This window comes from Pelophylax lessonae (assembly GCF_965119305.1).
Source record: "Pelophylax lessonae genome assembly, chromosome: 4".
Taxonomy (NCBI): domain Eukaryota; kingdom Metazoa; phylum Chordata; class Amphibia; order Anura; family Ranidae; genus Pelophylax; species Pelophylax lessonae.
Window position 1 is genome coordinate 352,299,644 of NC_138771.1, and position 13,058 is coordinate 352,312,701.

Sequence of the window (13,058 nt, forward strand, 5' to 3'; positions counted from 1 at the left end):
GGCCACCAGGACACTCTAAGTGCCCCTTTCTTGACAAAAGTCACGACCGTGGCATAGTGCGATTGGATCCGATTCGGGCTGCTCTAGAGCTGCTCGGTCCAGTAGATCAGACAAAATCTGATCGCTCTCAGTTCCGATACCCTATTGGTAACCTGGATACTATCGGAAGGAATGACTTCCCCTGGTTGAGCATCGGAGGCTCCCTGGTCCGCTCGCTCAACCGGATCCGATTGTCCAGGAAATCGGAATTCTGATTCCATAAGAAAAGAATCTCCTTCAGGAGAATTCGGGTATGAGACTGGGTATACAGTACTGCCTCTAAGAAGGCCACCATCCGTCCCAGCCAATTGACGGACAGCAACATCCGAATCGTTGACTGAACCTTCTGGAGTTTCTCCGCAAGGAGAAACCCTCTTGCCCAGGATGTATCCAACATTAGGCCTAGATAGTTCAGTCTCCTGGTGGGAACCAGGGATGATCTTTGGGAAAGCGAAGAAAACGCTGATGTCCTGCAATGATGGGGATATAAAGATAGGCATCCTAAATGTCTATGGACGCCAGGAAATCCCCCTGATGCAAGGAGGCCACCACTGTTCGGATGGACTCCATTTTTCCCCATGTCCAGAAATTGGACGCACCTTGCCCTCTTTCCTGGGCATTGTGAACAGGTTCGAATAGAACCCCTGAAACCGTTCAATGTTAGAAGGGAAGAATCGCACCGGTGGAAGTGATCGAAACTCGATCCTGTATCCTGACCGTATGATCTCGCGAACCCCTTCGTCCGGGGTTCTGTCAAGCCATGGATCCGGAAACTGGTGGAGACATCCCCCCACCCCAGAGATGGGTAGGGGCGCATCAGACTGTATTCTTCAGGCTTGGCTGAGCCGGACTTTTTGTCCTAGCCATGCGTTAGGAAATAACAGGGGTTCGTTTCAAAACGACCCCATTTGGGTAAAGAAAAATCCTTCGCCCTTTTGGTAGGCTAACAAGTACCAAAAAGGAATTTCAGTCTCAGCTACCTCTGCCGGTGTAACCTCAAGACTAAAGGTTTCCCGGACGGACACAACTAGTGCATCCACCACTCTTGTGCTATGGCGGAGGCAGAAACGTTCTCCTCACTGCTGAGGAGACATTACCTGAGACAACAGCCCCATAAGAGGGACCTGCAGCTGCATTGACCAGCTCCGAATCCGTATCTGAAGTATCAGATAAAAAATAGGGGTAGGCGGGGGTCGCTTCTTGATCCCCGTCCCTGACAGGCCACCTCCACCCGGAATACCAAAGACTCCAAAACTGCCGATAATGCATTAAAAACAAGTGGGGTACTGGAGGGTCCTGCGGCCACCTTGAGGGGATCAGGTGGGGATACCTATGCGGCAGGGTCAATGATTATACAAGACATTTGCCAGCGACAAAAAATGACAAAGTAAAAAACTTTTTTTTTTTTTCTGTATCCCCCAGTCGCAACAGCGCCCCTCAGTGTTACCTGCCTTTTTGGACCCCACAGAGAGAGAGAGAGAGAGAGACCCCAAGGCTCATCCCTGATGCACAGAAGTTTTCATGAGCTTGCTCAGTGCTGTCCTGTTACAGACAGGAAGTCTTTGGCCCTTTTTCCTGGGTAAAGGAGGCGGCTCCGCCCCTTAACACGCCTTACGGCGCCTCCCCCTGGCTCCACGAGGTGTTTGGTCACCTCAAACATGGCCGCCCCCATGCTGGAGACACGAGGCTACGCCAATATGGCGGCCTTGTGTGCACTGCAAGACAATGGCGGCGGCCTGTTAGGATAGTGGCGGCTTAGCAGCGGCCTGCGGGATGCTGTGTTCGGCCTAGCGGCCTGCGGGAGTGCATCGGCCCCCCAAACTTCACCCTGGATGGTGATCAGCCTGGCCGGCGGTACCGGACCCTGGCGGGCCGCATGCGGTCCGTGGGCCGTCAGAAGGCAGCCTGCCCTTGCTGGAGGAATGCGATCTGGACTGCAGTTATACATGCATAGACATCGCCCTGTGAACACCTCTGACAGGTAGGATACCTTATGCTACCACAGTAATATTCTAGTACTGCCACTGACTTCAGTCATCTTTACAGTTTTTAAATGACATTAGATTGTCAGCTCCCAAACCAAGCCTCCTGGTTTCTTGTTCACAAAAATCACACTCAAATAGGGGGATCTGTGACATGTTATAGGATAGAGGGGAGACCCATCCTTACCATTTCAGAGAGGGGCCCGCGTTCACCACAAACCCGTCAGGGGGAAAAGGGGGAACATACTACTCACCATACCGGAACCAGGCGGGCGCCACTCCTGACAGTACCCCTCTCCACCGGGGTGGGAGGGCTGTCGACCAATACGGACGCCGTGACTCATGGTCATTGGCGTTTAAGCGAGACGTTTAACTCGCAGGGTCAGTCCCCGTCCAGTGGGACTATGTCGCGGCCGACCCAGCACGGAGCTATGGCCTGCACGCGCTCGTAGGCTGAACTGGGGTGACCACTGGATCTCAACATCCAGCCCGTCGCCCAGTTCCAGCTTTCTTGCTTGAAGATCTCACAGGAACACTGGAGAAAAAAAGCTGTCTAAAAAATCTTTCTAAGAAAAAAATCCTGCCAGGACCGAAGATCCTAGCAAGGCATCTAGGTCCTTACTCCTAACTAGACAGAAAAAAACTGATTTGCTGTAGCAGGAAGTGAGAGGATATACCCTCTGGGACTGCCCCTAGGGTGTGGCCAGAACGTTTTCTTTCCTGTCTAGTCCTACTCCTGTAGAGGGCAGTATAACCCGAGTTGTTATTAATCAATGAGGACTACGTCTGTCAATGAGCGACAGAGAAATTAGCGTTTTCAGTCTGGGTTATACCAGCGGCTAGGGCATGGTTTGGGCCTGGACCCGGAAAGCGCTCTGCGGCTAATAAGCAAAGAACACAGAGGTCTGGAAAGCCCCACAATGCAAAGTCTAGTACCCGAAGGTCTCATTCCAGACAGGCATTGCGTATTTCCAATCCAGCAGAGCTTGTGTACAGCCTCCGAAGCAACAGTTGGGAATTGCCTGTTTTGGATAGCTGTACAAAGAGACTCAAGCAGCTTGAAGTCTCAGGTAAAGTGGCTGTAAACCCTTACATATACCCAGTAAAGTGACTGGCCTCAGGTGATACACAGATGAACCTGTCTATCTACAGCTGTCTTTCCCCTACATCCACTTAACTGCAGAATGCACAGGATCTCTCAGTTCTGGAAGCATTTGGTGGGTATCTGAAGTTACATCAGTGAAGAGCTCTAAGAGCTGATTAAAGGGAAGGGGGGACCCCCCTGTACACAGTACACCGGAACAGAGCTGAGGTTGTCAATCACAAACTGTGCCCACCCTTGTCAGGAAAACCCATCAGAAGTTACTCATGCTTACAACAAAGCAGGAAACAGAAGTGACACATACTGCTCTGGATAGAGACAAGCACACACCATAGAAGGATATGCTTTGTTCATATTTCATGTCTGCGGTTTACAACCACTTTAAAGAAAAATATTCTGGAAACAAAAAAATGTTAGTAAAAGTGCTCAAACTTTTTTTTCAGTAGAAAAAAGACATCCAACCTCCTAGGACATTACCAAGAAACCAAGGCATGGCATTGGAGGTGGGGTTATAGAGAGAACGGTTGGATAGTATTTGATATATAGGGGAAACGTTTTTGTTTGATAGTGTTCCAACCTCATAAAGGGGGTTGTTTAACCCAAATGTCTAAGAGTATCTACAAATTCCTGTGTCCCTCAAAGATTATTTTAGTACCATCAACAAACACAAAAAGTTAACTGTAGTTTCTAGTCATTGTTTGGGATGAAAAAGATTAACATAACATGTTACAATACAATTTTGTTGGGATAAAGGGTACCACAACTTCCAGCATCAGAAGTTATTTTTGGACTCCAAAGTCAGAGAGAATTTCTTACAATGCCTTACAGATGAGGACTGTGTTTAGCCACCTACACAGCACTGTAGTGGCATGCGTTACCATGGCAAATGCTTTATTACAAATAAAGGATTATGGAGGGTAAAAGTTCAGTATACGTCTAGAGTGGGGATTTCAAAAGGCATTATTAGAGCAAATTTAAAAAAGAAAAAACACATGCAAAGTATTTTCCAGGGCAAATTTTTTTTCTGTGCTTTTCTAAAGTCATTTATTGTAAAGGAACCATTTCACCAATATAAAAAAATGGCAAATATTGCTGAACATCATGTAAACAATTTTATTTTGCATGTATGAGGTTATTCCATAGTTAAATTGCGGACAGCTCTAGACTTGGCTCCATGACATCAAGTAAGATGGGAACATTTCCAATAGGGTAAATAAATACTGTACTTCAAAAGTCGGTAGCAACTTACATAGATAATAAAAACTATTTACAAACCGTTTTACTGCAGTATCTTGTTTTGACATAACATATTTGTCCCAAAGGTGAAATTACATTTTAAAAACATTTCAATCCTGTTTTTTCAAATTATTATGTGTATGTCACCATTTCCATCTTATTTTCTGAATATGAGGGACCCATATTTGCAAAGGATACCGTAAAAGCAGAATGCTGCACTATGATGTTTACCAACAAAAACCGAAAACAAGTGTAAGTGTCGGTTCACACTAGGGCGACACGACTTCGGGCGACTAATGCCGTCGCCCGTGCACCGCGACTTTGGCGCGGCTTGCAACGACTTCACATAGTGGAAGTCAATGCAAGTCGCTCCGACTTTGCAAAAAAAGGTGCAGGAACCTTTTTCTAAGTCGGAGCAACTTACGTCGCTCCTATTAGAACGGTTCTAATTGCACAGCACGACCAAGTCGTCTGACAAGTCGGAACAGTGTGAACCGGGCACTAAGGGCCAATTCACACTGACGTTAAAATGTATGCAAAATGCATGTACATTTCCATTAAATTTAGGTGCGTTTTAACACGCGCTGACGTCCGTTGACATACATTTTGAAGTCCGTTGACATGCATTTTAAAGTCTGTTGAAATGCATGTGCAGCTTTATGGTGTGAATAGGACACATTGGAAATGATGGTCTTTCAGATGTTCTTCCATTGATCTGCGTTTTACAGCTGCACTAAGATGCTGATCAATGCACTGGTGTGAACTGGCCCTTAATTAGTGCCGGTTCACATTTCTGTGATCACAGAGATCGCATGTAATTCGAAACGCACTGCTCCCAAAATTACAAGCAATGTCTGTGCGGGGCAGATTCAGCCATACAGTTTGTGTGGCTGAATTCACACCGCAATCGCAGTAAACACAGGAGTGGAAAAGTAAGTGCAATCATGTGACCCACAAAAGAAGTATGGCCAAATAAGCTCAGGCCATACTATTCTTTCAAACCTTGCAATAACTGGGCTTCATTTATCACAGTTGTTCTAAAAAATGTATTGCTCATGGCAACCAATCCCATTTTAATCAATATGGTTCAAGTGCAGACTTGAAAGAGAAAAGTTGGGCAACCTAGAGTTCTTTCAGATATTTTGACATACAAAAAGTCTGCCATTGGTGACAAGTGTTTTCAATAATTTCTCCATGAAATTATATGTATACAGTATATGTATATGTATATAGATTGTTGTTATATATGAAATTACTCCAGTCATGGTTTTAAATGTATTTGAATTAGCAATTGGAAAATAAGACTAGCAAGAGAGATTTGGGCATTGGATATCTTGCTGGTATAGCACAGTCTACTGCTTCATTTCTAATTCTGTGAAAGTTGAATCCCTTCCAAGCTTTGAAAGAAAGTTGAGATATTAGACACAATTAGGGAATCTTGCATTTTTAGAATACCATGAGCTCATCCTCAATAAACCAAGTAAGCCAACCAAATCCAAGCCAAAGAATGTTATTTCTAAGGAACAGATATTCATTTGAAAAGTTATGAGACAGCCAAATTAGTCAATCAAATTGCTGTTTAGTAAAATGTTTACATTTAACCATTGAAGTCCTGTGATCAGGGGTAATACTTTTTGCGGTAGCTTGTGTAAACACTTTTTAGGTCTCGTGCACCCTGTGCAACAAAAACTCCACTTTTAAGGATTTTTGCCTCTAAACGCCCCTCTACGTTAGCCAATGTGTCCTGGCACACATAGGCATTTACAGGTGTGTTTATAGGCAGAAATATGGTGTCAGCACATTCAGGAAAGCAGCATTTTGCCCAAAGTGCTAGAAGCTTGAGTGCTAGGAGCGTTAGCACTTGGCATTCATTCCAATGGCCAGAGAAAATTAATATTCTGGCCAATGGAATGAATGAACGTGCAGACGCTTGACAAGTCTAAACACATTTGCAAAACGTAGCTTTTTTACCACTGCTTTTTCCTTCCCGAGAGCAAAGGCACCCAGGGGGGGAAAAACTTCCTGTGTGCAAAACTGTGCATAAGGCCTTACAGTGCATATTAAAAGGGGCAATGTCGGGATCTATCTCTTGACATCCTATATCTATATTTAAATCCTATTGGTGTTTCCCCCAATAGATAAGCTATTATATTAACCTCTTAGGCTGCCTGTATCTGTTACCTGCCCTTCATTCCAATACTGCAGCCTCCGTCACTAGGGGGGTGTGAAAACAGTTAATCGCGGACATAAGAAAACCTTTCCTGATCTAAGTGGTTTCCCATCTGATGAGCCGGAGTGAGCTCCCACCCCCAATTTTGCTCATTCCTCTCACTATAAAAGGATCCTTTTAAGGCTATCTGAGCCAGAATTATTACTGCATGATCGATCCCGCCATGAAGTCTATGAGCATTTCATTTGATGTTTGTGGCTCAAGTATGGTAACCCGAACGAGCATCTTAGATTTAAATAAATAAATGAAAAACTACAATGAGTAATGGTAATATGCAAACTGTAGTGATCAGCAGTTCTGTGGTATACAGTAGATTTTCCCATTACAGTTTAAGCTTCAAGTCATGTTCTTACCACATGGCTGGTTTTCTGAGAGTTTTTATGGTAAATGTAAATGGTAATAGTTAAAAACAGTTTGCATGCATACCAAAGCCACAAATGTGTCACTGGGTGGCAAACATGCAACAACAGTAATGAGAACAAGGAGATATATTCAAACAGAAAGATGCAGTTATAAAATGAAGCCGCACGTAGGTCACTAAATCTAGAACATGACCTGAAATGACACCTATAATTGTTACCATTGTCTACACAGAATGATAGAAAAAAATAGAACATACAGCAAAGCTGGTAGCTTCTGTAATTATGCTTTGAATGCTTTTAATTTGGATTGGATTAAACAAAAAAAAAAAAAAAAAAACATAAGAAGAAAAGCAAATGACTACCTGTAAATGAGGGTAATTGGTGGCTGCAAAATGTTTAACTGCTTCCCGCCCGCCATATAGTGAAATGACGGACGAGCAGGAGCACTCTCGTTCAAGGAGGGCATCATATGGTGTCCTCCCATTCTCGGCACACAGCGATCGGTGGTGCATTGTGTCCCTCGGACATAGTGCATTACTGATCATGGTAAGGAGCCTATAATGTAGGATCTTGATCATTTGATCAGCTGTGTCCAACTGGTTACTGGCAATCCTCTCCTCGCCCTGACAGTGAGTGAGAAGAGGAGATCTGGTAAGTGGCATTTCTCAGCAGGGACATCTGCACTGACAATCAGGGCATTGATCATCCGTTCCCTGATTATTAGTGCAGCCCCATCAGTGCTCATCAGTGCCTCCTCATCAGTGCTGCTTATCCGTGCCCATCAGTGCCGCCTAATTAGTGCCGCCTATCAGTGCCCAACAGCGCACATCAGTGAAGGAGAAAAATTACTTATTTACAAAATTTTATAACAAACTAAGTATAATTTGTTTTTTTAATTGAAAATTGTCGTTTTTTTTGGTTGTTTAGCAAGAATAAAAAATCCAGTGCTGATTAAATACCCCCAAAATAAAGCTCTATCTGTCTCAAAAGAAACGATACAAATTTTGTTAGGGTACAGGTTTCCATGACCACGCAATTGTCATTCAAAGTGCGCCAGCACTGAAAGCTGAAAAATGCCCTGGGCAGGAAGGGGGTGAAAGTGCCCTGTGGGCAAGTGGTTAAGATTCAGAAGCATGTGGGGCACTGAACGGTATCTTAGCATTAAGTAGTAAAATGGGGAGACTAATGTAGCCTACTACCCCAAACAGCATGACACCTTCCAAAAACCTAATTCCCATCTTAAAAAAAAAAAGTCAGTGTGATGTGATGGTCTAAAATGCTAGCTACACTAGTTTCAAAAGAAATTTGCCCCATTGTATAAAAATTCAAAAAAATGGAGACCGTCTGCACAAAGACACAGCTGTAGCATAAATGTGAATGAAAAGGGTATAATGCTTTGGAAAAGGGTGGAAAATGCGCCTGATGAGTTCTCTACAGGTGGAGAACAGGAGCTGAAGCCTTCTTTTACATATTTTATTCACATGTATGCAGTAGGGAGTAGGTGTCTGTGCGCCCTTCCAGTGCTCCTTACCATTAAGACCAGTTATAGGTGGAGGCGGTGACCACTTTTTGCATTATCGTTGATATCTATATTGAGCCAGGCAACGCACTGACACCTTTGCCGCCATTGTGCGATGTGCTGGGTGTTTAGTGTGACCCTGTGTCTTTACAGAGGGGTGGGCTCCCTCTAGTCACCTGTCCTCCATCTATCACATTAGATGCATGTGCTCTCATTGTAGACTCTTTCAATTGTAGTGTTAGGGACTGCAGATTACAGGGTGCCTTGCCGGGGCCTGCAGCTTACGCATGTATTTGCAAATGTGTGCAACCAAACCCCTGTTTTTAACGCATACTGTAGACAGTTCAATTCGGATGGTCGCTGGCTGGTTGGTAAGTTGTGACTGAAAATCTCTTCATTTCTTTGGTCTGTGTGCAGACAGCAGCCATTTTGTTCAAGTCAACAGCAATTTTAGCTTTAAACTAAACAGAGCAAAGCCTAAATCTGATAATTTACCCAATGGTTACATCTGGAGTAATGGAAACAGCACAAATGGTAAAAAAGGTAAATGCGTACACTAAAAAAAAAAAAAAAAAAAACAGGGTTTGGTTTGCCGCAGCATGTGAAGTACACATTGCACTTGTGGAAAAGAAAAAAAAAATAGCCAGAAGAAAAAAAAAAAAAAATAGCCAACATAAAAAAAAAAAAAAAGTATTGCATATCTGTGTTTCAGGAAGATAGCCAAGGCAGAAACATAAGGCCTTCTGTGCATGTCAGTGAATGGGAATTATACAATAAACATAAAAGTAAAAACAGACAAATCTATAAAACCACTCTCCTGCATGCAAGGAAGCATCATCTACAACAACGAGGAAAACAAGGGACACTAATAGACCCCAAAATATATCTCCAAAAAGAGGGCCTGTTACAGCCCATGCTATCACAAGGAATGTCGTTTATCCCTTGTGATAGCAATAAGATTTATCGAAAAAAAAAAAAAATTAAAAATACGACATAAAAAAAAATACAAAAAATAAATAAATAAACAATAAAACAAAAAATGCAAAGCGCACTGTCCCCCCATTCTCAAACATGAATGCGAACGCACACGTAGGTCTTGCATGCATATGTAAACGGTGATCGCATCATGCAAGTAAGGAGTCTCTGCGAGCGTTAGAGGGAGAGCAATATTTTAATGCCAGACCTCAAGTGTAACTCTAAACTGAACACCTTTAAAGTTTCGCTTATGGAGATTTTTAGATACCGTAGTTTGGTGTTGTTCCAGCAGCCTACACAATTTTAAAGCGTGATAAGTTCAGTATCTATTTACTAGTTGTAATACCAAAAAATAGGTATTATATTGTGTTTGTGTTCACTATAACTCATTAAAGTGTACTTTTTCCTGAAAATTTGCATTTGATAAACCGCTACCCAAATATTGTGCGACAAAAAAAAATGCAACAACATTTTTTTTCCCCAGGGTCTCGGCTTAAAGTAATAAATAATATTTGGGGCTTCTAAGTAATTTTCTATGAAAAAAAAAAAAAAATGCTGACTTGTACATGTATGACAGAATTGTCAGAATTGGTCAGGACAGGAAGTGAATAAAGCTCCATCTGTCCTGAAAAAAAAATGTTATCTTATGGTATGATACAAATGCTAAAACGTACAATGCCCTGAACCAAGACATCACCAAATCAAAAAAAAAAAAAAGTGTGGCAGTTGGGGGGAGACAAAGGCCTGGGAACTCAAATAGTTCAATGGACGAATACTATTTTGTATAGAAGTTCCTTTTTGACAGAGCAGAGTAATGAGCTCATCAGTGTGGTGAAGCGTTATCGTGTACTGGTACTTTGTACTTTTAGCTCACATCCAGACAAGAGGTGGTGGATACATGTATTGGCAGAAATCTTTAGTAAAAAGCAGCTACGCATATCAAAGGAAAGGTGGATCTATGGGCTGGGAATGTATGCTGGATGCCTACAAAATAAAACCGACTTGCTAGAAATTAACACACATTTATGCTTATATTTCCAGAATAATTTAAGAAGTAGTAAACCAAACTTTTTTTTCTTTTTAAACCCTGCAAGACAACTGCATAATGTGTTAATATGAATCGTATACTAGCACATTATGAAATACTAACCTTAGAACGAAGCCTTCCAGCGGCCTGCTGTCACCAATGAGACAGAACTTCCACCTTCTTTGGGGTTCGCGTCCTCAAGCCATCTGATTGACCACCATGCACTGGTGACATTACCGAGCGCATGCACTGGTGACATTAACAGCTGCATGCAGTGTGGATGTCTCCTAAACAGGTTTAGGAGATATTCACTGTACCTACAGGCAAGCCTCATTATAAGCTTACTTGTAGAAACATTAAAAAAAAAAAAAAAAAAAAATTACTTCCACTTTAATTGCACCCAATCTGACACATACAATTCAAATGGCCATGTATTACTGTGTAGTCTGATGTATTTTCCAGGTCGCAGTGTTCTAGGCAACTGGCTAGTTTGCTAAAGCCAAAACATGTCCCTGCTGTCCACTGACAATGAACTTTGTGGCTCTAGACAGTAGCTCTAGATAGTGATAAGGAACACAAAGTGGTAGAGAAACTTAAAAGGATGAAGTAATAAACTCATAAAAAAGCAGCTTCGACTCTCCATAGAATTTGCTGGTACAGGAAGTATGCAGGGACTTACTTGGCCAAGTGTTTCATTAATAAGTGCAACATCTGTCGGTTTTTCTCCGGCAAGCGGTGAACCAGACAATGGATTTCCTTTATGCGGGATTCCTGGTTTTCAAGTTCTTTAATGAAAATTAAAACATTTCTTCAAAGGTGCATGCATGAAATATATATTTATAGATATATACAGTATCTCTCAAAAGTGAGTACACCCCTCACATTTCTGTAAATATATTATATCTTTTCATGTGACAACACTGAAGAAATGACACTTTGCTACAATGTAAAGTAGTGAGTGTACAGCTTGTATAACAGTGTAAATTTGCTGTCCCCTCAAAATAACTCAACACACAGCCATTAATGTCTAAACCGCTGGCAACCAAAGCGAGTACACCCCTAAGTGAAAATGTCCAAATTGGGCCCAACTAGCCGTTTTCCCTCCCCGGTGTCCATTGACTTGTTAGTGTTACAAGGTCTCAAGTCTGAATAAGGAGCAGGTGTGGTAAATTGGGTGTTATTGCTCTCACTCTCTAACACTGGTCACTGGATGTTCAACATTGCTCCTCATGGCAAAGATCTTTCTGAGGATCTAAAAAAAAAAGAATTGTTGCTCTAGATAAAGATGGCCTGGGCTATATAAGAAGATTGCCAAGACCCTGAAACTGAGCTGCAGCATGGTGGCCAAGACCATACTGCGGTTTAACAGGACAGGTTCTGCTTAGAACAGGCTTCGTCATGGTCGATCAAAGAAGTTGAGTGCACGTGTTCAGCGTCAAATCCACAGGTTGTCTTTGGGAAATAGACGTAGGAGTGCTGCCAGCATTGCTGCAGAGGTAGAAGGGGTGGGGGGTCAGCGTGTCAGTGCTCAGACCATACGCTGCACACTGCATCAAATTGGTCTGCATGGCTGTCGTCCCAGAAGGAAGCCTCTTCTAAAGATGATGCACAAGAAAGCCAGCAAACAGTTTGCTGAAGACAAGCAGACTAAGGACATGGATTACTGGAACCATATCCTGTGGTCTGATGAGACCAAGATAAACCTATTAGTTCAGATGGTGTCAAGCGTGTGTGGCGGCAACCAGGTGAGGAGTACAAAGACAAGTGTCTCTTGCCTACAGTCAAGCATGGTGGTGGGAGTATCATGGTCTGGGGCTGCATAAGTGCTGCCGGCACTGGGGAGCTACAGTTCATTGAGGGATCTATGAATGCCAACATGCACTGTGACATACTGAAGCAGGCCCCCCTTTGGAGACTGGGCCACAGGGCAATATTCCAACATGATAATGATCCCAAACACAACTCCAAGAGGACCACTGCCTTGCTAAAAAAGCTGAGGGTAAAGGTGATGGACTGGTTAAGCATGTCTCCAGACCTAAACCCTATTGAGCATCTGTGGGACATCCTCAAATGGAAGGTGGAGGAGCATAAGGTCTCAAACATCCACCAGCTCTGTGATGTCATCATGGAGGAGTGGAAGAGGGCTCCAGTGGCAACCTGTGAAGCTCTGGTCCACGAGGGTTAAGGCAATGCTGGAAAATAATGGTGGCCACAAAAAATATTGACGCTTTGGGCCCAAATTCGACATTTTCACTTAGGGGTGTACTCACTTTTGTTGCCAGCCGTTTACACATTAATGGCTGTGTGTTGAGTTATTTTGAGGGGACAGCAAATGTACACTGTTATACAAGCTGTACACTCACTACTTTACATTGTAGCAAAGTGTCATTTCCTCAGTGTTGTCACATGAAACGATATAATAAAATATTTACAAAAATGTGAGGGGCGTACTCACTTTTATGAGATACTGTATACATAAAGAAAATAACAAACATATATACTTAAAACAAAACCCTAGATATAAAAAGTAACAAATTAATGCAGCTTTGTATTAATGGGGATGGGCAGTTTCAGATTAAAGGTGAG

General features: G+C 42.8%; 1 protein-coding gene across 3 annotated transcripts in view; it reads right to left on the reverse strand.

Moving 5' to 3' along the window:
• Positions 1–13,058, reverse strand: part of ARHGAP26 (Rho GTPase activating protein 26) — a 771,897-nt gene that overhangs the window by 330,162 nt on the left and 428,677 nt on the right. For all 3 annotated transcript variants that reach the window (XM_082255674.1, XM_082255673.1, XM_082255672.1), the window contains exon 17: positions 11,152–11,257. In XM_082255674.1, the coding sequence (XP_082111800.1) occupies positions 11,152–11,257 (106 nt within the window). The remainder of the gene's footprint in view (positions 1–11,151; positions 11,258–13,058) is intronic.